Source organism: Euprymna scolopes, chromosome 5, assembly GCF_053919585.1.
Source record: "Euprymna scolopes isolate OS-2025 chromosome 5, ASM5391958v1, whole genome shotgun sequence".
Classification (NCBI taxonomy): domain Eukaryota; kingdom Metazoa; phylum Mollusca; class Cephalopoda; order Sepiida; family Sepiolidae; genus Euprymna; species Euprymna scolopes.
This window is the reverse complement of record NC_136486.1, coordinates 165,395,158-165,418,310: the sequence shown is the minus strand read 5'-3', so window position 1 is coordinate 165,418,310 and position 23,153 is coordinate 165,395,158. Positions and strand designations below refer to the sequence as shown.

At 28.9% G+C, this 23,153-nt stretch overlaps 1 protein-coding gene across 23 annotated transcripts in view; it reads right to left on the bottom strand.

Annotated features, from left to right (window-relative positions):
- LOC145277031 (one cut domain family member 2-like) overlaps window positions 1-23,153 on the bottom strand; it is a 590,906-nt gene that overhangs the window by 408,592 nt on the left and 159,161 nt on the right. For 15 of the 23 annotated variants that reach the window (XR_013868089.1, XR_013868090.1, XR_013868091.1 and 12 more), the window contains one exon: window positions 15,523-15,591. The exons of the other annotated variants lie outside the window; for them this stretch is intronic. Coding sequence is in view for 12 of the 15 variants with exons in the window: in XM_080128649.1 (XP_079984775.1) it covers window positions 15,523-15,591 (69 nt within the window). In the remaining 3 variants the exon portion in view is untranslated. The remainder of the gene's footprint in view (window positions 1-15,522; window positions 15,592-23,153) is intronic. 23 annotated transcript variants of the gene reach the window in all.

Here is a 23,153-nt window from a genome sequence, read left to right as displayed (position 1 = left end):
TATTCTAAAAGAATTGTGCAATGGAATGCTATAAGATTGTGATGTTTGTAGCGAGGTTGTCCAGCAATTGTATAATGGCACCATGTGATTTACAATGTACACCTGAGCTGCTTTCAGGCAACAGACAGACTATTCGATTGGATTTTTCATTTATATATTTTATTATATAGGCAAGGCTTCTTCTGACTATATTCTAGTGCTGCTTAATCCCAGGGTAGATTGGTTTAGAAGGCTTTTATTCAAGTTTCAGGAATTTGCTTGGAACCATGGCTCAGTCCCAAGGAACAAAGCTCAGCATTATCACACACAAACACACACACCAATAGATGCAGAATACACAATTTTTTTTTTTTATCTGATATATACATATTTATATAGATATATGGGAGGAAAATTTGAATGAAAAAGTAAAATGGGGAGAAAGCGTTTTTTATTCGCTTCATTAAAGTCTGCTATATTTTCTGCTGGGAAAAACAAGGATGTAAGTCAACCAAACATACCATAAAATGAATGCAACACACTAAGGAGAAGGAAAATAAAACATGCAAAAGGAAGAAGGAAACATAAAAATATTTGTGCATGAATTGACAAAACCAAATGGTGAACAGAAAAAATACTAAAAACAAACAAGTAAAATGTGTTCAATGGAGAATTCAAACCCTTTGCTTTCCAATACTGCAGCGAAGGATATTATTAACTATATGATCAAAAAATATCAACATGAAGTGTAATTTATATTATATATATATATATATATATATATATAGTAAAAATAACCAAATGCTCAATTATGTATGTAAGAGCATTTTTTTTTTTTAAATTTCGGATAACACTATAGATTAGTTTGATAGTTCATTCACACTTGCAGTTTAATGGAAAGCTCATAGATATCAATCAAAAAGCATAATTGGTTTTGATTGGATTGATATTACTTAGAGAGACTTCCCATGGTTGGTGATACAATGAAACTGCAGTCAAGTGTTAAAGATAAGTAGATTTTATTGCCATTTATTATTGATTAGTGAGAAAAGGCAAGAGAAACACCTAGATAGCTAAATGAGAGATGAGTAACTTGTTCAGTCAATTATAAATTATGTCCTAGAAGAATTAAAATGAGATTTTTTCCAACAACATAAGTCAATCCCAGAACTAAAGAATATATTAAAAAGGTGTATATTGTGTCATTAAAACATATCAGAAAAAAAAAATCATAGGAAAAACAAACGTTGGTTAATGCAATTTATATGAGTAAAAGTTTTTTAGTTACTGGTTCAATCCAAAGGGAAAAGATTCCATCCAAATCAAATTACAGAGCTATACATCATATCAAATTTGTACAGAGCAAATATTTAGAAATAGAGGCTAATTTGCAAACTTGAATGTTTTTTTGGGTCTGAAAATGGATAAAAAAAATGTTCACTATTTTAGTTTTAATATAAGCAACACAGAAACAACAATCACGTTGACACAGTTTCTCATTAGATCACCAAAATTAAACAATGTTGCATCTAATCAGTAGCATATGGGTGACCATTTGGGAATACCAGGCACTGTATGTAATAGCACATTGACAGTTCCTTGCAAAAACCTAAGTGCATCATCTCCCCTGATTGGTATATACATGCGATTGGGGACTTGTGAACTTGATATTCCCATTAAAGTTTTGTTTTTTTTTTTTTTGCAGAAACCAGCTTAACCTGCCTAGAATAAATACCTTTGCTTTTTATCACAGAAACCCTTCAATATTTTATGACAGTAGGCTCATTGTAAAAACCATTAAACCCAACGTTATGAAATGTTGAAGGGTTTCTACAACACTTAAAGTGAAGTGGTGAGATTTTTAAATCCATTTCCAGATCCAAAGAGATCATTTTAGGTTGCATTAATTATGGTCTGGTATGTACTGTTAAAGTTACTTTCTATTTTTTTCTTACATATAAAATTTCAATTAACACTATTTGGATCTTCCATTCATACCTTTGGTTTCATGAAGACACTAGAAACTTAGCCTGCAGGGTTAAAGATACAAAATGTAACTCATTCTTCACACAAAGTTTTATTAATGTAAACCACCAGTGACTTATATTATTAAATCATCAATTGAAGAGAGTAAAAAAATGTACAGTCCCCTCCCCCCTCCTCTACAATTATTGTTTTGTGTGTGTTTTTCGATTATTTTGACCTAAAAGAAACAATTAATTTTGTGATAAACTGAATTTTGTATTGTTCCTGGAAGAGAGTGAGGAGGCTATACAGTTTATGCATAAATTACCATAATATACTTGTTAAAATTCCTTACAACAAATCATAGTCAATTTATTAGTCTGAGTTTATATACATTGAGCTAGTCATGCACTTACATTAAATATTAGTATTAAAAAAAAAAAAGCACCGAGATATAAGGAATCACGTTTTTTCACCTTTGGTAAAAAAAAAAAAAAAAATTCAAAACATTATTGTAAACAAAAAAAAAAGAAAAAAGAAAAAAAGAAAAATAAAAAGAAAAAACAAAGTCTGCTCAAAAATATTATTTCAACATTTTTCATGCATGCATTGAATGCTAATAAAATGCAATTTTGTGAGAGGTAACTCTATAATGAACATTGAAATTGCAAGATATTTTTTGCGTAAAACTTCATCAAAAGGGAAATATTTGTTATAGTCAGAATTTTATTTTATTTAAATTCTTTTTAACCATAACTTTATTTGCTTTCAATAATACACATTTTACCCTTCATAGAAAGTAACAACAAACTAGAAAGCATTGACACAAAAGTATATTATTATTATTATAGAAATTACTACTATTATCGCCTTTTCTCTAATATTTACTACTATTATCATCTTTTCTCTAATATTTTTTTAATGGAAATGTTCTATTTAATTTGCTGACAGATTTCATACCATGTTTGTTTCATATGAACTAAGAATATGTCACGCACGCACACACACACATAATCAAGTGAGCAAAATTACAGGAAAATTTAGAGATGTGAAAGGACAAAAAAAAATTTTGTCTTCATATATTAAACCCACCATGACAGATAAGCCATATACCTACGTGCATTATATATTAAGAACTATACCTTCCTATATGCTAAAATAATTTAGCTCTCCCAAACAGCCTCAATATTTTATTTTGCTCCTAATATAACTATTGCTAGTCATCGTATTCCTATTATTTTATCTAGCATCTTCTTTACTCTTCTGATGAGAAGCATTACGCTTTGAAATACAATAGGATAAAGCTTTTTCACTTACCCTACACCCTAATTGAATAAAGGAATAAATCTGTACATATTACTATATAGTTTTATATCGTCATTTTCTTTCTTTATTGGGCTCTCTCTCTCTCTTTTTATATATATATATATATATATATATATATATATATATATATATATATATATATATATATGTATAAATATTTTTAACCTTTATATATTTAATTTTAAATAAATAAGAATGTGAATATACAAAATACTAATCATAGGGGGTGGGGTGATAAGTAGTTAAATGGATTAATCCTAATCTTATAAATACAAGACTGGTAAATTAAAAAATATATCCATTTTAAATTTGGAAACTGATGAATTACACAGGTAAGAAATTCATTTTTATAGCATGAAAAGGTTAGATAATGCAATTAAGAAGAGGAAATTAGATCAAATATTTGTAACATGTCTTCTTCCTAAGATTAAGGGAGGTGGTGTTTGATCAGCACTGCTTGGGAGCCATGATGTAATATGCTGTTTTGTTTTTAAATCCCCGAAACAGTGTTTCATGGTAAGCAACTGATGATTCCTTAAAAAATAAATTATTAGTGCTATAGTAAATTCTAGAGCGATCTGATGCAGTGATTGCAGGTGATTAAATGACTTACTGACTAGATGGTTTTCTAACGAATGATAAAAAAATATATATTTTTTGTATAGTTTTAAAGGTTAAAACCTTCAAAGACTATATATTATATATAAAGAGAGAGAGAGAGAGAGAGAGAGAGAGAGAGAGAGAGAGAGAGAGAGAGAGAGATTTCAAATAAAGTTTCATAAGTAAAAATTCCTGGAAACCTAATTTTCACACATATTTTATAAGAGACTGGCACAAGGCAAAAACATTAAATGAAAACATGCCATTACATGTCTTTGGGAAATTATACTAAAAAAAAACACATCAAAACAAAGGAATTACAATCAAGAAAATTGATCTGATTAATATCTATATTCCATCACTAATAATAGAGAGCTTCGATTTTCACATCTGAAACTTGATTTGAAGATCATTTTAAATTTATAAACTATTTTAAGCTCTATTTTATTGCATAAGAAATACTGAGATTTTCCTTTTCTTTCCAAGTTTGGATAAAGTTATATAAATAGTCTCTAGCAAGATTTTCTCCAAGGCCTTTTTAATGAATTATATAAACTTTCATATAATATATATTCAAAAAGTTGTTTAAATAGATAAATTAATTACACACTGAAAAGTTTAAATAGAAAAAACTATTTATATAATTAAGAGTTTTTTTTATTATTTTATATAAATGATGTTTCAGTCAATAAGACCTTCCTAGTCTTTTCATTAGTGTAAGCAAACTTATGAATTATTGAGAGCTGATACTTGAAGTTATGGTGAAAAATAATTTATTTTAACAAACTAAATTGTTTTTTATGCAATTTTTAATATCACTATCTGAAATAAATACAAAAATAAAGAAAAAAAAATAATTATTTTTTATTCATTATCAGAATAAAAAAAGCTTTTGAAGAAAATCAGCTTACAATAAAAACTCATCAAAGAAATGTGGGGTGTGATAAAAAGATGCAACTAGCAGATATTGACAAAAGATATCAAACTCATAAGGGAAAAGGAAAAATGACAATGGCTTGTTGCAGTTGAGGTAAACATAAACAAGTCCACGATTCAATGGAACACTAAGAAGAGTAAAGGTAATTTAAAGGCTTCTACAGCTGTATTGATGTTTATACATGCATAGGTGTGTTATAGGATAAGTGTAAACAAAAAATTAACTTTTATGACAATTTTAAGTGTCCACCATTTTGTCCCTATGGATTATTTTAGTAAAGAACCAAGGACACGTAGAATAATTATTAGATTTGAGATAAGAGAAAATAGTGATCTTTTAATATCTTTTTTCTGTTTTTGCTCCAAAATTTTATGATAGCTTTTTAGAAGTGTCCATGCTACTTTTATACAAGGCTCTGTCTATCAGTTAGTTAATCTAATAAGAGCATACCCGTAACTCAAGGGTCAGTATTTTATATATATATATATATATATATATATATATATATATATATATATATATATATAGAGAGAGAGAGAGAGAGAGAGAGAGCTAGATAAATATATAATTTCTTAACTTTGAGATTGGTTGATAATCAAGTTTTTACAAGGATTATAAAGTCAAAGTATTTCACAAAGTTTGAATACATTGTGATCTCATAATAGGCCAACTCTTTCTTTCCCCCATCTCTCCATTTTCTTTTCATTATTTACATCATTACATTCTTCTATCTATTTCTTTTATCATTCATCCTTCCTCCTAAGATCTAAAATGTGCAGATAAGTGTGAATGGTAACAAGCAAGAAAGATAATAAACATCAAAATTTTAGTAGCATATAGATTTTTGGTAAATTTGTCAGTCTCAAATTTCAAAAAGCATTTTACTCTGTCTCAAATTTAAAGTAGCATTTTCATCACTTACTATGCATCAGATTGACTGGTCGCCTTTTAAGAAAATCGGTTTTCATTGGCCTTCGACTACTGCAAACAGTTGTCCAAAGGGTGAAATTAAGGTCAGTTTTGCCATCAAGCTCAAAGTGTGGCTCTGCTTAAGAAAATCTAATATCTAAAACGCCATTTATTCTATCTCATTGCAACCTGGCTCAATATTAATTCAACTCCAACACAAATATTTTCTAAAAATAATAACCAAAGTTTTTTTAAAGTTTTTTAAATAAAATAAAAAGATAGAAAATACAAAGGATTATACAATTTTTTTATGGTGTTTTTCTATCCTTATACAATGAAAAGACCATAAAAGATATCTTTTTTTTTCTGTTTTGAATTGTCATCTTTGATAGAAGGAAGCTAACTCATTAAAAACAAAATAAATAAAAATAAAAGCAGAAAAAAATTTAAATTAAAAAATATAAAATAAACAACTAATAAATGGAAAAGCTGTTGGAATGTGTGAAGGGAAGGTGAGGTTGTCTGAAAAGAGTCGGTAGAAATTTAATCAAAAAGAAACTTGTCCATAGCCCATTGTCATGAACTGTAAATCTGCTTTTTGGGGAGAAAAAAAAACTTTATTACCAGAAACACACACATATAAAAAAATACATTCTGATCTTTGAGAGAAATACAAAAATATATAATAAACTTAAAATAAATTTAAAAGATGCACACTTACACACAAGTCCATGAATAGCATCTATTGCTATTGTCTATAGAACTCTCAAGAGAAAGTGGAAGCTTTTTTTACCCTTTAAAACTTAGAATTTATAAAAAAAAAAATTCCTCGTATTTTTTAGTATCAAAAGCTATAATTTCAATGTACCCCCTCCCTTTTAACAATGTAGCCAATATATATCGCTTGCCTTTTCATTTCTTTTCATATTACATAGTGTTCCACTTACCCTGAAGTTATCATGATACAACAGCATTTTTATAACTAGAAAACTCATGCAAATTTTGCTATGATCAAAAGATGGTTGACCGGAGACTCTCGACAATCTTTCATAGATTTCCATAGTTAATTATGAGTTACAAACTCAAAAGCCGGCCATTATTTGGAGAAGGAGCCGATCACTAATGGCACTTTCAAAAACTGACATAAACCCATGAATACAGCAGCATATTTGTTTCAATGTTCACAAAGAAGAAGAAGAGCAATGCGAAAAGGTTCAGATAAAGTCTGCTAAAATTGCCCGGCTTTTAAGTGTCTAATAAAAAGGTGAGAGTTATAAAGCTAGTTGGATTTAGAATTTTACAGCAAGGGGAAAGAAAGAAACTCACTGAAATGTTGTTCTCTCTCTGCAACCAGAATGTTTGTGTTGTCGGTAAAAGATAAATTACATAAAGTGTATAACAACAAACAAGACTTTAATGACGTTTTAACACTTTTGTTTGTGACTAGACAAACATTATAAGCGAAAGCCTTTCAAGTTGTGTACATTTTGAGGGAGATATAATTTATTTTACACCCAGACAGATTTTTAAAACAAAATTATTTGCAGTAGCAAATAATTTTGTTTTATTTTCTCACTGATATAAAAACAGAAATAATTGTAGTAGCATTAATAGTGTTCATTAACTCTTCATAGGATTTTGGAGATAGACCAGCCTAACCATATATATATTTTGAAACTACATTACTCATGATTTTAGATATTTACATTTCATTTTTATCCAAGGATGAACAATAATAACATGGGGGCTACATTTGTGAATTTCCATTTAAAACAAGTAATATGTTACAAGCTGAGGCAGAAGGGCAATGCCATTACTTCTTGCTAGTTCATAAATACATATTTTTTCTTTTTTTACAAAGGAGTCACCACTTATCAAGATCTGGAGGCCACTCTAGGATAAGAGTTAATGAGTGTACAGTAGTCAATGGGAAAATGTTGTAGTAATTGTTAGTACTGGAAATTTGGTAAATTGGATTACTTATATACATAATATTATGTATACAGGATAACAAATTCAACACATACCAGTATCGATTAAAAAATTGCTCTGTATTCTATATCAATTGGGCACTACATTTGAATATATACTATTTAATATATTTATGTCTCAATATAATTTGCTTTGAAACAAAGATTTCCACTAGAATTAATCTGAAATCAATTTTCTTTCAAGCATCTTTTGCTGAATTAAACAGAAATAGTGTCTATTATCCGATGATCATTCTTACCAAAATTCTAACAAGTTAAAATGTAAAGGAAATAAAACTTTTCCATCAGCCATGTTAGATCACTTAGTATGCATTGGGTAATATATCTTTAAAGTTTTAAACACATAATGAACATTCAGAAATAAAGATCGAACCACAAACACATATATGTTTGCATAACAGTTAATAGTTTCTTTGAGTCTATGTTCATTTTACTTGTACCATTGTTATTTACCTTTGAATATTATATATTTGAATTATTTTCTAATTGTTCAAAAGTACAAACATTGATGTGGCCACCCTCCAATGGCTAAACACTCAACCTTCAAAACAGACATAAGAAAAGTGTTTAAATATTTATAAAATAATGCAAGACGTTAATTTACAAAAACAATACAAACTTTTGATTTATGAATAATTTAAATTTATTAAAACTATTTGATAATGAGCAAAACAGTGAATTTATTTATTTTTTTTTTTAGTTATGTGACAAAGGTACACACAGAGATAGAAAAGAAATTACCTTAAGTCATTTTATGACAATGAAGCGTTGCCATGACAACAAACATCTTCAGTGTTATTAATCTTCTTCTATGGAAAATACAGTTTACCTGGTGCATAAAAGGAAGTGATGGTTAAAATAAATGAATTTAAGCTTCACCTGACAATGGCATATTAGCCAGTTGGCAGATAATAATGAACAGAAAAAGATGTAATTATAAGAATAGTTTCATGTTGGAGCTATTATCTCATTTCACCAACTGAAATGAGCCCTTATTTTGCTAATTTCATTTCCACCGTTTTTAACCATTAGGCTCATATAATACTTCCATAATGTACTTACTTGTCTTAGCAGCTTTCGCCCCAGTAGGATTGAGCTGGCTTCCTCCCTCGCATGGACCACATGTTGAACCATAGCAGACCACATGCAGCGGTTCAGGTAAAGCCACGCAAGATGGCTACCCATTCATAATTTTACCACCAAAAACCATTTGTTGGTCAGATAATGTTGCAAGGTCATCCTTTATGTAGTATCTGCCATGAAAAATGTCTCTTCAGGATTTGTTGATGGACCTAGATCTATAAATGAAACCCTGACTGGTTTTACCATTCCAGGTCAGAGTGGACCTGGGGGTAGTGGTAACTAAGAGACGATTCCACACTCTCCTAAATTCCAAACCTCACCACTGGATGTAGTTTTGTATCATAACTATACACAGGGGAAGAAGTGAGTTTGAATAGTTGATAGGTTTGGAAAATAGGGTAGGCAGAAATCTAAAATATCCTAAACTATGTTTGTAATAGCTTTGTTTTCTTAATTTCCTTAGTTTTTTTTTTAATCAAAAAAAATTTTATTATCTGAACGTGAACTTGTATAATTTATAGTTTCCACTCCAATAATTAGACTAAAGTGCATAAGAAATTATTGCAATTCACCAACTTTATATTATACTTACCAAATACTATAAAGCCAGTTAAAATTACTTAAATGATGTATTTGATTTTATAACAAAATCTTCCATTCTTTAAAAATAATTTTCCAATTAACTTCTACTCATTTAAAAAATAAAAAATGTATCATTAAAGCAATTTATTTGCTTGATGATAATACATATATGCTACAACAAAATAAAAAAAAGAAAGTGTAAAATTAGATCAAGATGAACAGATTGCAATTCCACTTTCTACTGCCTGGTAAGTGAGACTCGTTACAAAACACCAAGGAAAAAGAAAATTACAAAAATTAGTAAGGAAACTGTTTTTTGTGTGAAAAAAGAAAAAAGTTTTTATGATTAATTGAAAACTTGGCTTGTTTGTGGCAAATCAACACTTTTGTGAATGGTTTAATGTCAAAACAAACTTATTTTAAATAATTCATTGTAAATGAATTATTTAAAATAAGTATTTAAAAATTGGAAGTATTACTATTTTAGTGAATGGAAACAGAATTTTTTCCAAATGAATGATCCTTAAAAAAAGACAATGGGTTTAAAACTCAGCTTGCCAATTCTAAAGTCCATGTCACTATGTATTACTTCAACAATAGCCCCCACCCATTCAGTCTGAAAATCTGAGAAAAGAGAACAGAATTAGTATAAACAAGAGAAATATTGTTAAAATGACTGATTTTTAAAGTACTTAATTTGAAGAAATTTGTATAATTGTTAAAAATATTAATTGAAAATTATGCTAGTTAGATGAATAAAATAAACAAAAAATAAATGATTCGAGAAATATTTTTTAAGAATATAACCACTTTTGTTAAAATGCCACAAACAATCCATCAAGATCATAATTTAAATATGGTTAGGCAAAAATAATGGAAATGAGTTCAAATGAAATGGCAAGAATGAAAAGCATAAAGATTTGCAAAAAATGATGGCCAAATTTTGTCATGCAAAGAGAATGTGCTGGTTGGCATAAACTTTGAACAAGGCACCCTGGCAAATAAAAGAAAATAGTTAAATCAAAAAAATATGCCATGTTTTTCATAATCAGAAAAAAGACAAACAAAAATAAAATAACATTGAACCTGAAAAAAAATCTTGTTTTTATCTGTGAAGCAGTGTTTTGTTCCATCCCAATATAAATGGTAACTTTGCATAAGAAGCAGAAATGTGGCAGAAAGAAAGAAGCTATAAAAAGAAAGGGAGAACATATAGTTTTGAAAATATAAAGAGAATTCATTCAATTCCAAATATGATTACAAGTTTTCTGATCATAAACAAAAAACATTTGTGTGACATGAAGGAACTAAAACAATGTCTAATGTTTTCGTTGCTAGGACCAATTCTGAATCAAAATTGAAAAAAAAAAAAAGTTTCAAAGATGCATGGCTTGAACTGGATCAAGTTGAAATCTACATACTTGGTTTAGAAATGATTGTTCTCCTTTGATCAGATTTGGACGTTATCCCCCTCCAACAACCTGGGTAGCACAACATGGATATTTACTGCACAATGATTATAAAGAAACAGAAATGCAAATACAACAATGCAGTATCTATCTGATAATACAACAACCCCCTTTTTTTTACTTTTTTTACACGTTAATTGTATTACACAACGGTTCATTTATTTGGCTCATTGTGAGTACAGGTTTGACACAAGGTTGGTTTAAACATTGAATGTACATAGTGACAAACGCAAATGAGGCTAGAGAAAGAAAAAAAAGGATGACTTCAGCTTCATCAGCACATCTAATCTTGCAGAAACACCATAAATACCTGTAACTGAATCGATTTCCCCCTTTAGTGCCTTTGAAGGAAGGGTGTTAATAATTTCATTGTGAAACACGTGGCATGAATAACAAAAGATGTATTTTGATAAACAATTCTTTTGTACATGTATTAATCATCACCATCATCATCATTGGTTGATAATGTTTCATTTTTAATTCCTCAAGTCATCACAAATTTACAGAAAATACTTAAGAGACTCCCTAAATAGACCACCAAAAGTGCTTGATTAAATATCCGGAAAGATACCAAAGGGCACATTTTCACCTCAAACATAACCCAGTACGATCTCATTTTGCAATACATCTGCCTCTACAAACAAACCAACATATTAAAAACCATCCATCAATAGATTTACATCACATCTCAATAACCATGAAAAGAGTAAACAGAATTGAAAATCACAAACAAGAAACTAAACCTACAAGCCACCTATAAAATAGTGAACCTCATCAACTAAGAACTAAAACAACATATTAAGCCATTTGACCAAAAATACTTGATGACTTGAGCAATAAAAATGAAGCATATCAAATAGGATATAGTATTTATGTTTGTATGTACTATGCATATGATGAATGAAAAGTATTTTCCAAAAGAATCAAATTGATACAAAATAAAAATGAAAATTTGTTCAAAAGAAAAAAAAATCAATAAGTGGATTTAAGAAAGCTATTGGACCAAGTGTCTTTTCAGCACACCAATTATCCTGTCAGGTGAAAGGAATGAATTTAGCATATCACTTTATGACATCACTCAAATGTCATGCCTTTACAAACAAAACTTTTTTTAAATTGTATTTTTATTTAAAAACATCCAAGATCTTTTATATTTACTACTTACAAAATCTATCATGATATAGACACACACACACACACATATATATATATATATATATATATATCACAAAAACTGTTGAAAAATGAAACGTACACAAATTAATGTTTTCATTCCATATAATTACAAAAAGAATTTTTTTTTAAGTACTGGACATACATTCTACAAATACTTTTACTAAAAAACATTTTTTTAAATAACGGCTGGAATGTATGAAAATATATTAAATGTGCAAATTCATTCAGCAACCAATTAAATAAACAAAAAGGGTTTTTTGTAATTTTTTTATGTTAATAAAGTACTCATGATACCAAACAGGCGTTTTAACTTAAAAAAAAAAAAACTTTATCTTCATGCAAACAATACTTATGAGGTATTTCTTTGTAATAATTTGGGGTAAAAATAATCATGTCATTGGATTCAATTGACTTTGTAAAAGTAAAAGAGCATTTCTTTTTTTTTTCAAGAAATAAATATAAATCTATATAATTGTTTGAGATTTTTTATGAAAAAAAAATGTTTTTTAAGCAAGTCAACACAAAAATGTCTTGGCAAGGTGCAGGCTTCAAGTGATGTCATGATAAACGGATTCCCTCAAACTGCTAAATAATTAGATTGCTGAAAATACACTTGGTCCAAGCTGTTTTTGCAGTTTATAACATCATCAAGTTTGAGGAAAAGACATCTTAGAAACAACCATTTTGGAATGATTCTGCAGAGTTGAAATGAAGTTTCTTATTACGCAGTTGATAGCATTCATAATGTAAAACCTTCAAATTTAAATGTTTATGATTTGTGCTCACTATCGCTGATATACTTACCTTTAAAAAAAAAAAAAAAAAGAGTTGAAAAAAAATAAATAAATAAATAATGCAAATACCAACACCTTTATCTCCCTCAAACCAAAAGTAAAGTTGCAAAAAAATAAAATTTTTAAAAATGAAATAGAAAATTAATTGTTCTTTCTCCAAAATTTTCAAATGTGAGACAGAATCTTAAATAATAACGGGAGAAAGAAATATTTAAAACAAAAATCTATGTATGAATAACAGACGTAAAAAATGAGAAGGAATATCCTTTATAACATTTCTTTTGTACATAATAACCCCATAAATGTAGAGTTATTAAGTAAAAGTACATTTGGCTATTTAGAGAAATATATTTAAAATTAATTACCAAGTAATTTTGTGCAGTGCGACCACTTTGTAATTCAACTGCCTGTGAATTATTAATGTAACATTAAATTGTTATAAAAGAGCATTACTTTGCCAATTTTTGTTTATTGAATCCAAAGTTTTCTCTTTGCCTTTCTGATGGAGCATATGCATAGATTTAATGTTAAAGCAAATCATCACAAGCTTCAAAAACTTATTTAAAAGAACATTGGGTGTTTTAATAAGGTATAATTCAAAGTAAAACATAATTATACAGCGGCTAACTTTGTAGATAGCAAAAATAAATTTAGAATGTATTAGTTAACATGTTGACGGATTTATTTTTATGGAATATCAAACCGTTAGTGTTATTTATAAGAAATAATAATTTGAATATTAGCACAAGAATTCCAATAAGTGATTTCAAAGTAAAGATTCATGTTTACCAAGGATATCAATAAACATAAAGCTGACGTTATTGAAAGTCAGCTTGTTGATCCCAAGGACCAAGTTGGTAACCACTATGGTACACAATAGATGATAATTCAAAATTAGTCGAATGAATATCATTCTGGATTATAGAATCAGTTTAGATCCAGTTAGAGCTAATTTAATCAAGCACTAATAATTTACATTATTTTAACTACTATTCTCATCTTGGTTGTTACATTTACAATGTTTTTGTTGATATAACCTCTGACCTTGTTCAGGTGCATCTTTTGCAACTTGGAACTCTTCTAGTCAAACTTGAACATCTTTGTCGGACTTGTGAATCTGGATGGAATTTCAAACTGAATATTTTATTTAAGTCACACCTTTTAAAGATGAGAATAGTTGTCTGCATAATGCAAATAATAGAAATGATCAATCCTCATTTAAAAAATGTCAGAAACTATATGTGCACAAATAACTATGGAAAGGTATGAACACATGATTCCCCCTTTATGGATTAATAATGATTAGTGTTTAACTAATTGCATATGTATTCTTTCAGCATTAAATGATCCGAAATAGTTTGATATGCCATAAAACAAACATTAAAATCAAACTCTGGAAAAGAGTTTGATAGTATTCAACAAATATGGATAAAATATACACTTAACACATGGTCAGCAAATGAAAACTTTGCTATGAAAATTTGTTATAGAAGATTCGATAGAATTCTGGTTTTATGAATTTTTAAGGTTTTAGAATAAACAGTTTTCCACTTCCAAATTATGTTAATTTAGAGTATCCCAGGTGCCAGGGAGTCAAAAGTGATGTTACTGAAGAGAGTCTTAATCGAAAAATTTATTTAAATTCAACAAGAATTTCTTTGACATTGTGCGCAGTGTATTACTTGTAATGTCTATTCAAAATACCCCCCCCCACTACCCCAATAAGCAAGTTTATATAGATTGACTCAACTTCACATATTTACTTGGTTCAGTCATTTCAATGAAGAATATAATGTATAAATAACTTCTCCCAATATAACAATTCTGAATTACTTTGCTAATTTTGTAAGAGAACACTATTAGCAGTATGAAAAGTGAAAAGTATATGTTTATACATTAACTATGATATTATTATTGGCTATGTTTACAATGGGAGAGTGCTCAATATAGGTGAGTGAGTGTATGTAAATTAAAATTTGAAGAGTGTAGACATAGGATCATGAATGCTGGATAACTTATAAGCCAAGAAACGATCAGTTACCATGTCTTTCTGATTATGTGTCTATGCTCTTCAAACAGAAATATAAAATGTGAAAAACATTTTTAGCAAAAATGTCATGCCCAAACTAAATTATCCAAACCTGATAATTGTTAGCCTATGTTTTCTTCCATGAAAATGATAGAATATGTATAGTTTGGTTTAGTAAGAAAGTAGTTAGTAGACCCATTAGGCCATCTTGTCACTAACATTGCAAACATGTCTAATGTCTAATCACATACATTTTTACAATTTATTAGATTAATAAACAAAATCTCTGTTATGCTGATTTGATGGAGGAAGAAGCAAAGATGTGGAGTAGACATACTGGAATATATGTTGCACGTGAGTATCCCAAAATGTCTCTGGCTACTTCTACAACAACAACTAACTACTAACACAAATACAATAATAATAATGATGACAACAAGAATGGGGTCTATTCTAGCCGCCACCACTGTCGTTACTAGCAAAATGGTCCAGCACCAAACCCATTTGAAAAAAGTGCTTACCCACTCCCCAAACCAAAAATTACAGATAACAGGCAGAATTGTGGGTTGGAATAGTGTCTGCTAGTAGATGTGGTTTGTGGTTTAGAGTAGTGTCTGCTAGTAGATTTACTATGAGGTTTGGTATTTTGTTAGTTGTATAAGGAAAAGATGGCAGTACTTACATATGTAGGGGCTAACAGAAGGCCGACAAGACACACCGCTTGGTAAATCCACAGACTCGCACTGTTTCGCTGTCAGGGGGCGAGCCAAAAATGACAAAAAAGGTAAGAAGCGATAAACCAGACGTCTGGTATCGTATATACAATGGAAATCGCTGAATACTGCCAGATATTGTTTTTTTTTCTTAATTTTTTACTTTTCAAATTCAATCAGAGAGCAAAAAATAAGCAAAACAAAAAAACAATAAAAAGCAAAATAAACAAATGAAAAACGTTTAAATTTTTAAATTTTACATAAAAAAGTATTAAAAAAGAAAAACAACAAGTGGAACTAATTGTTAGAAAATGAGTGAAATCAATTATTAGTTTATATTATCTGCTCTTTTTTAATCAAATATATCCGATATTTAAGTACAAAACTGGCTTTTTATACTATTTACATTTTGGACTGCCCTCCTCCCATCTTGATTGTTGCCTTTCACAACTTTTGATGGTTGTATTCTCCGGCCTTTTGTACTAGCCAGTCACATTCTGAAAATTTCAAATTGTACTCATCATTTAATCTCCTCATATAGATTGCTCTCATTCTGAGTTTTACACCTTTTGTTAATTCTTTCTCTATCAGAAATTGAACCAACAACCTCAAGATAAAACTCACACTAGAATGAGAAAAATTTCACTCAGTGAATTAGTTTGAAATTTCCAGGCGTTTATTGACTATAACAAAAGGATTCTTAAGACAACCAGAGAGCACAGTAACTGAAACTTTCTGAAACTGCCAACCACCAAAATGAGGCAAGCAGTCAGTTGTAAATAATCTAAATAACAATACATCAGAAATAGCATTCCAATTTAGATTTGTATCCTAAAAAGGGGCTACACTATAAATTATTCATTCACTAGAAAGCTGAATTCTCTAAAAGGTTATCAGTGAAAGTGAAATAAAAAAAAGTGTAGCCTATATAAAATAACTTGAATTCATGTTATTTATACATATACATCCACACACAAAATATGGTACGTGTTCAATCAGTTTCATTTTGTGATTTTTTTTCAGAGTAACAAATGTTATTTTTTTTTTAACAATTTTATATTTTGTCATAAAACTTGATTTTTCCGACTATTATTCTCATCTTGTTGTAATAGATGTTTATTTCAATGTCAACATAAATGGTAATAAGCAATAATAATACTACACATCCAGAGATAATTAAGTTGAATGATTAAAAATCACATAAGATGAGGGTAGTAATCAGAATAATGCAAATCTTGTAAATATAGATAGCATCATTTCATGAAATAAGATGTACATAAATTCTTGTTTAAAACACTGAATCCTTTCATATTTTCTAAAATAAAATATTTTTTTGAAAACAAAAAAAATCACATTTTTCTCATCTATTTCATTTAATTAGATATCTACATTCTCTACTTTTAATTGTGATATATTTAAGACAATTACTATTACAAATATTTATATAAAACTAATCAAGCAATAGTATTGTTATAATTATTTATTTAATTAGAGGAAAACACTATAGTTTCAAGCTTTTTTGTAAAAACACTCAAGAAAAATATTCAATAATGCTATGAATAATAAAAGATTGCATAGTGTGCAACATAAAATTATAAAAATGCATACATTCAATGTAAAGAATTTGAAAAGTAAGTGCTTAATATACAAGATGTAGATATTTTTAAGTTCACTTGTCAACGAGACAGTAACAGTTCAAATCTTGTTCAAGGATTTGACATAAATAAAATTACATTTAAAATTTCTTATTCATTTTTGTAGTGAAAATAGAGTGAAGAGGTTCATATTTTTTATAATAAAAATATTAGTTCACTACAAAAATAAGAAATTTAAAGTTCCATGTACCATTTTTGTCAGTTTTGAGATAACCAGAAAGAAAGAATATTTCCTCATAACAAAATCTAACATAATCAAAGAATGAATTTATATGTAGTCAGATTTGGGGAGAAAAAAAAGATATACAAATATGTCATCTGGAATTAAATTTATGCAAGAATAAAAAAAAATTCATCTCCTGTAATTGTGAATAAAGTAATAAAGATTCCAAGAAAGTCTCAAGATTGTCTCCGAAATTGAAAACTATTCATTTTGGATAATAAATAGCCGTTTCTCATCATACTTCATACTGTAAAGATTTGAAATGAAACTGAATAGATGAGTCAGTAAAGTTTTAAGATGAAAAAAAAAAATGCTTCTATTTAATATATGATTTATGTCAGTTTCAACATAAACTGTATAAATAGCTATTCGTTTGCATTCATTTAGTATATATTCATGTGAGAGACAACTCTCCACTAATTCCAACCCTTCTACACCATGGTAGGAGAACAGGCAACATGGTAGTGTCAGAACTGCCTGAATAACAGGACACTTGTAAAAATCCAGAAGGAGTCGTTGTCAGGATCTGTTATCCTCCGATCGTTTCTGCCTCTATGTGGAGAAAACAAAGGTGCATCAGGTACGAAACCATAAATCAATGGAGTGAGAGTTGCTTCTGCAGCATTTTTGTGTGTTCTGTGCCAAACCTTCCCCAGCTTCAAACGCTACAGATGAATGCTGCTGTTCTCAGTGTTGGGATAAAAACCTACAATCTTGCAGGTTAACGGATAGCTGCAATCAATGAGAAGGACTTCATGCAGACCAGATAATCCTGAGGCACAATCTTTGTGAGTGATATGCAGCAGAACTGTGATTCACTTAACAATAACAACTGACTGCAGACGACTTGAAAATATTAGTATTCTGTATAATGCAAACAAAACAGTATTTGTTCATTTCAGATTTTAATTAGAAAAGTTCTGAATATTTTATTCTTCAACAGGATTTTTTTAAATAATGTTGGCCCTTGGATTTGCCTTCCTGAGTGTTTAAGCATGTCTGCATAACATTTTATCTTATCAACTGAAAAACAGACACATCTCAAGTAATGAAATATTTTATGTGTCATCATTTTTTACAACATAGGCACATTAGTGATTTTATATATATATATATATATATATATATATATATATATATATATATATATATATTTGATTTAAATTATCTGATGAGAACGGCAGAACAATATTATTGTCCTGTCAATTGAAACAACCTGTAACGATTTAAACAAAAAAAAATAAAAAACAGGGTTGAAATAATATATATATATATATATATATATATATATATATACATACATACATGGAAAATTGAAACAAATGAGCAAAACTATATAATAGAATTATGTTGACATTCATTATTAGTATTTCAATATATTATTAGCTTCATTGGAGTAATGCACATATGTAAACAGCATATTAGAGATTGCACATGTATGTATATATTACTCTGAAGAAGTTAATACATGTAACACCAGTAAAGAGAAACCTCTACATAACCTATCTATATACTATTAAACTAAAACTTTAAGGGTATTTGTTATTTTCTTGTCATAGTGCACACATTATCTATACATGTATATTTTAGATAGTGAGAGGAAGGGCAATTATATAAAAAAGGGTGATTGATAAGTGGTGAGAGAAATTGAATAATATATATGATTAAAGGTGAGAGGTAAATAAGAGAGAGAGGGGAGAGAGAGAGGAAGGAGCGATTTGTATTGTTTTAATTTTCAAATGTTGGATGTTGTATCCATTCTTTTCAAAATAAATAAAATGTTGTGTCTGTGTATGTATATATATATATATATATATATATATATATATATATATATAAACCAAAACATCAGCCATCTTATTTTATGTATATTTTGTATTCAACATTGAAAAGAGAAATGTGCAAATGATGATCTATTCCATCCGTTAAAATGTTATTAATCCCCTAATGTTAATTGTATTTTTACCATGTTACTAATCCTTACAAATAATCAAAGAGAAAAAAAAGATTTTAGAATGATTTGAGTTTCTTTCAGAATTGTTAGTATTATTCTTTGGATAGTTTCAGGATGATTCCAGGATATTTATGAAAAATAAATTAATCTGGTGGTTTGTTCCAAGAATTGTTCAGACTGCAGTTTTTATTATCATTTATTTATTTTTTTATTATAACATCATTAAGTTAAAAATGCATTGCAATAATGATTTCAATAATCAAAATAACTCTTTGAAATATGTCCATGTTATGTAATGTTGGTAAATTCAGTTAGAGTTGCACAGCGGTCAGAATGAAAAAAAAAATATGTATATTTTGAAGAGAAAATATATCTTGCTAAGTACAAGGTTGAGAAATGATTGGACAATAATATCTTTTAAAGTCCGATGCTGATTCATCAAAAATAATACAATCAACATTTGATAAAAAAAAAATTCAATGAAGATGTTTATTATGGAAATCAAATTAAATGAACTATTTTAAACATTTTGTTAGATGCCCCACAAAGTCTGATAAAAGTAAACATTGAATAAGTAAAACACGATGAAAGGAGAATGGCTAGAGAACAATTCCACTTTTTCCTCTCAAAAAAGAAGAGTTCCAAATAATCAAGATGGATAGAAATCAGTCAAAAGGATTCCAAAATCATTAAATAGAGGAAAAAAATATGAATGCCAAGCTAGAATCCAACACAATTTTATTTTTGCCTTGTAAGAGAATTCAATTCATTGTCATCATATATAGTGTTTAATTTTTTTTTTTTTGCATAGTATAACATTTTCTTGTTATTCATACCATCAATATTATCATTTGTATCTTTATCATTACTTTTATTTTTAATATCAATTTTTAGCAACACATTACCAAATTCTCATTCAACTTCAATCCATGCAATAGACGACGAGGATAACACTTTTTAAACCAATTTTTGTAATAGACCAACATTCATTATTTCAATCTATATATCTATAAAAGTGAACGTGTCTGTGTGTCTGTCTGTGTGTGTGTGTACATTTCCCTATGCAATAACTGTCAATTTTTAGTCTACAGACTCGAAATTCGATAGACAGGGTACTGAGATTTGGGAAAATCGATGTGATCGGTTTTCGGCCAGAAATTTGGCTGTTAAGGGGTCAAAGTTCAACGATTTGACCTTTGAGAACGCTACCAAACTCCTCCGACAATTTTGGGTCTAAACACTTGAAATTTTAGATATAGGTTCCTTGGACATGGATCTAACTTAATAACTTGATTTGAGCTCAAAACAGTAAATGTTAAGGGGTCATAATAGGGGTCAAATTTTAAAAAATTGACCCTCTTTTTTTTTTTTTTTTTGCTCAGCATACACCTCCAAACATACAAACAACCGTCGGGCGCCCATACTACTATAATCTGACCAAAATTTTAGAAATTTCAAAGATCATCATGTTGTGGAATGTGTACACATCTACTTTTTACTTATATTTTTGTTTTCTGTAAAAGGGTCACATTCAACTCTCACATAATATTTGTAGAGTTGATGTTTACTGACAAGAGCAATGTTAATTAAGAAATGTAATTAATCAAACTATAAATAGGTAACTGCATGGAAGTGGCAGGATTTATTTATTCGCAGACATCAACTTTGGTTTATTATTGAGCAACAAGGCATGCTACAAGCAGTAAACATTCAAAGATGTCTTTGGCTTTCTTACAAGATCAAGAATGGTAAAAGGTTAACTTAAGGTGAACTTCCTTGTACGGTTACTTGTCGAGAGTGAAATAAAAGCTCAATCATACATTCTACAGAAAACACTTTAATAACTAACATCATTTATATTAAGATTCCTTTTATATTAGATGCATTTGTTTGTGATATATTAAATCTTTTAGAATTATTCAATGCCAAAAGGCTGTACCTAATATAAATGTTTAATTTTGTATATATTTCTCATACATAAAATTTGAATATGGAACTAATATAAATAGATCGAAAAAGTAATAGTTTAAATGATAACTGGAGAGATTTCGTATTTTTTAGGGAATATTTTAATTTAGGGATAGTTTGAAAAGAATTGGTGAAAAGGAAGAAGTTTAGTTTTTCAAGAATATTAATTCTACACAAATAAAATCACAGAATTTATAAAAAGTCAAAACACAGAAATAATAATTTTAATATATTATTATTAGATTAAAAAATATGGCTGGCATATCTTTTACTATAGTGACACTTCCTTAATTTTTAAATGTAATTTTTGGTCTGAATCACAATTTAAAGGCAATTAATATGGTTAATTTGTGCTCTATAGAGAACATGACTTTTTGCATATATCTCTGTTATATTAAAGAAGCCACATATCTTAAAAATACTAAGTTCATCACAGGTTCTTGGTCTTAAAAAAAAAAGACTCGTGTGAAGAAAGCATTTTATAAATGAATATCTCCTGAGTTTTAGAGATCATTTAAATAAAATAGATGTTTCATGAAAAAATTAAAATCTTAAAAAAAGCATTCAAGAAAAAATTAAGGCGCCTTTATAAATTGGAGAGTCATGTAAACGAAAAAAAAAATTACTACTTTTTTAAAGACATCAACAATTATGTTTGCTTCCTTAAGTAAAAGGTAGTTCTATAAAAAAAAAAAAAAATACTGTAATTAACGTTAGTATCAGCTGTTTACTAACCAGAGGCACAACTAGAGACAAATGCCAGTTTTATGCATATCACCCGTAATGGCTGTCAAGAATATCGGCAGAAATGCAGTAGCAGTCTTGTAATGGCAATTGCAGTATTAATGGCAAGTGTTGTTTGTAGTTGTAGTAGTACGGCAGGGAGGTTGAATAGGGGGGGGGTGCAGCCATCATCGGAGTAAAGCAGACCACACAGAGAAAAATCTTCTATGTAATCAAATTGATAAAGTCAGCCATGTAAGTGAGTGTGCTTATAGACTGCTTTACCTCCAGGGGCCAGAAACATTTTAATAGAAAATCACTGATATTACACATATTTAAGGGGTCTTATCCTCCACCATCATGGGTTTAGGTTTTGTTTTGTTTTCTTTTTTTTTAAACCTCAAGTGATTTTAGTAAAAACGGTTGCATTTTTATTTTATCATCCATTCTTTTACTATTTAAGCGTGTCAAACAGTTTGTTTTTTGTTTGAATAAAACAAAACTGAATATGAAAATAGTCTTTGCCATTTAAAAAATGAAACAGAAAAGAAAACATATAGCACGAGGGGGGGGGGGAGAAAGCAATTCCTACTACTCATCTCATGTCAAAGGCTACATTTATTCTTCCAGACAATCGAATTTGTATTTATCTTGGTAATAATCGAAAATTGTAATCACTCTTAGCATTATTAGCCATTTACAAATTGGGCAAAAGAAAAAAAGAAAAAAGTTACAGAATATTTTAGATGTAGGTTTTCATCTTGCCTGTTATATCTACAACGTTTTAGCCGATATAACATCCAACCTTCTTCAAGTTAATATTTTTTGATTTAAGAACTTTAAACTCAAGAATCTGGACAAAATTTTATATTAAACTCTTAATTTAGTCTATAAGATGTAGATTTTTCTCGTTCTTTCGGTTATGACTAAAAAGTGTTAATTTATGTTATTCTTAGTTATTAACACTTTTGTATGGCCAGGATTGATAGAATAAGAACAATCTATCTCTGTTCAGGTTAAAATTTCGTATAGGTGTTCCTTAAGTGTGACAAAAATTTGCAAGTTCAACTAGAGGAT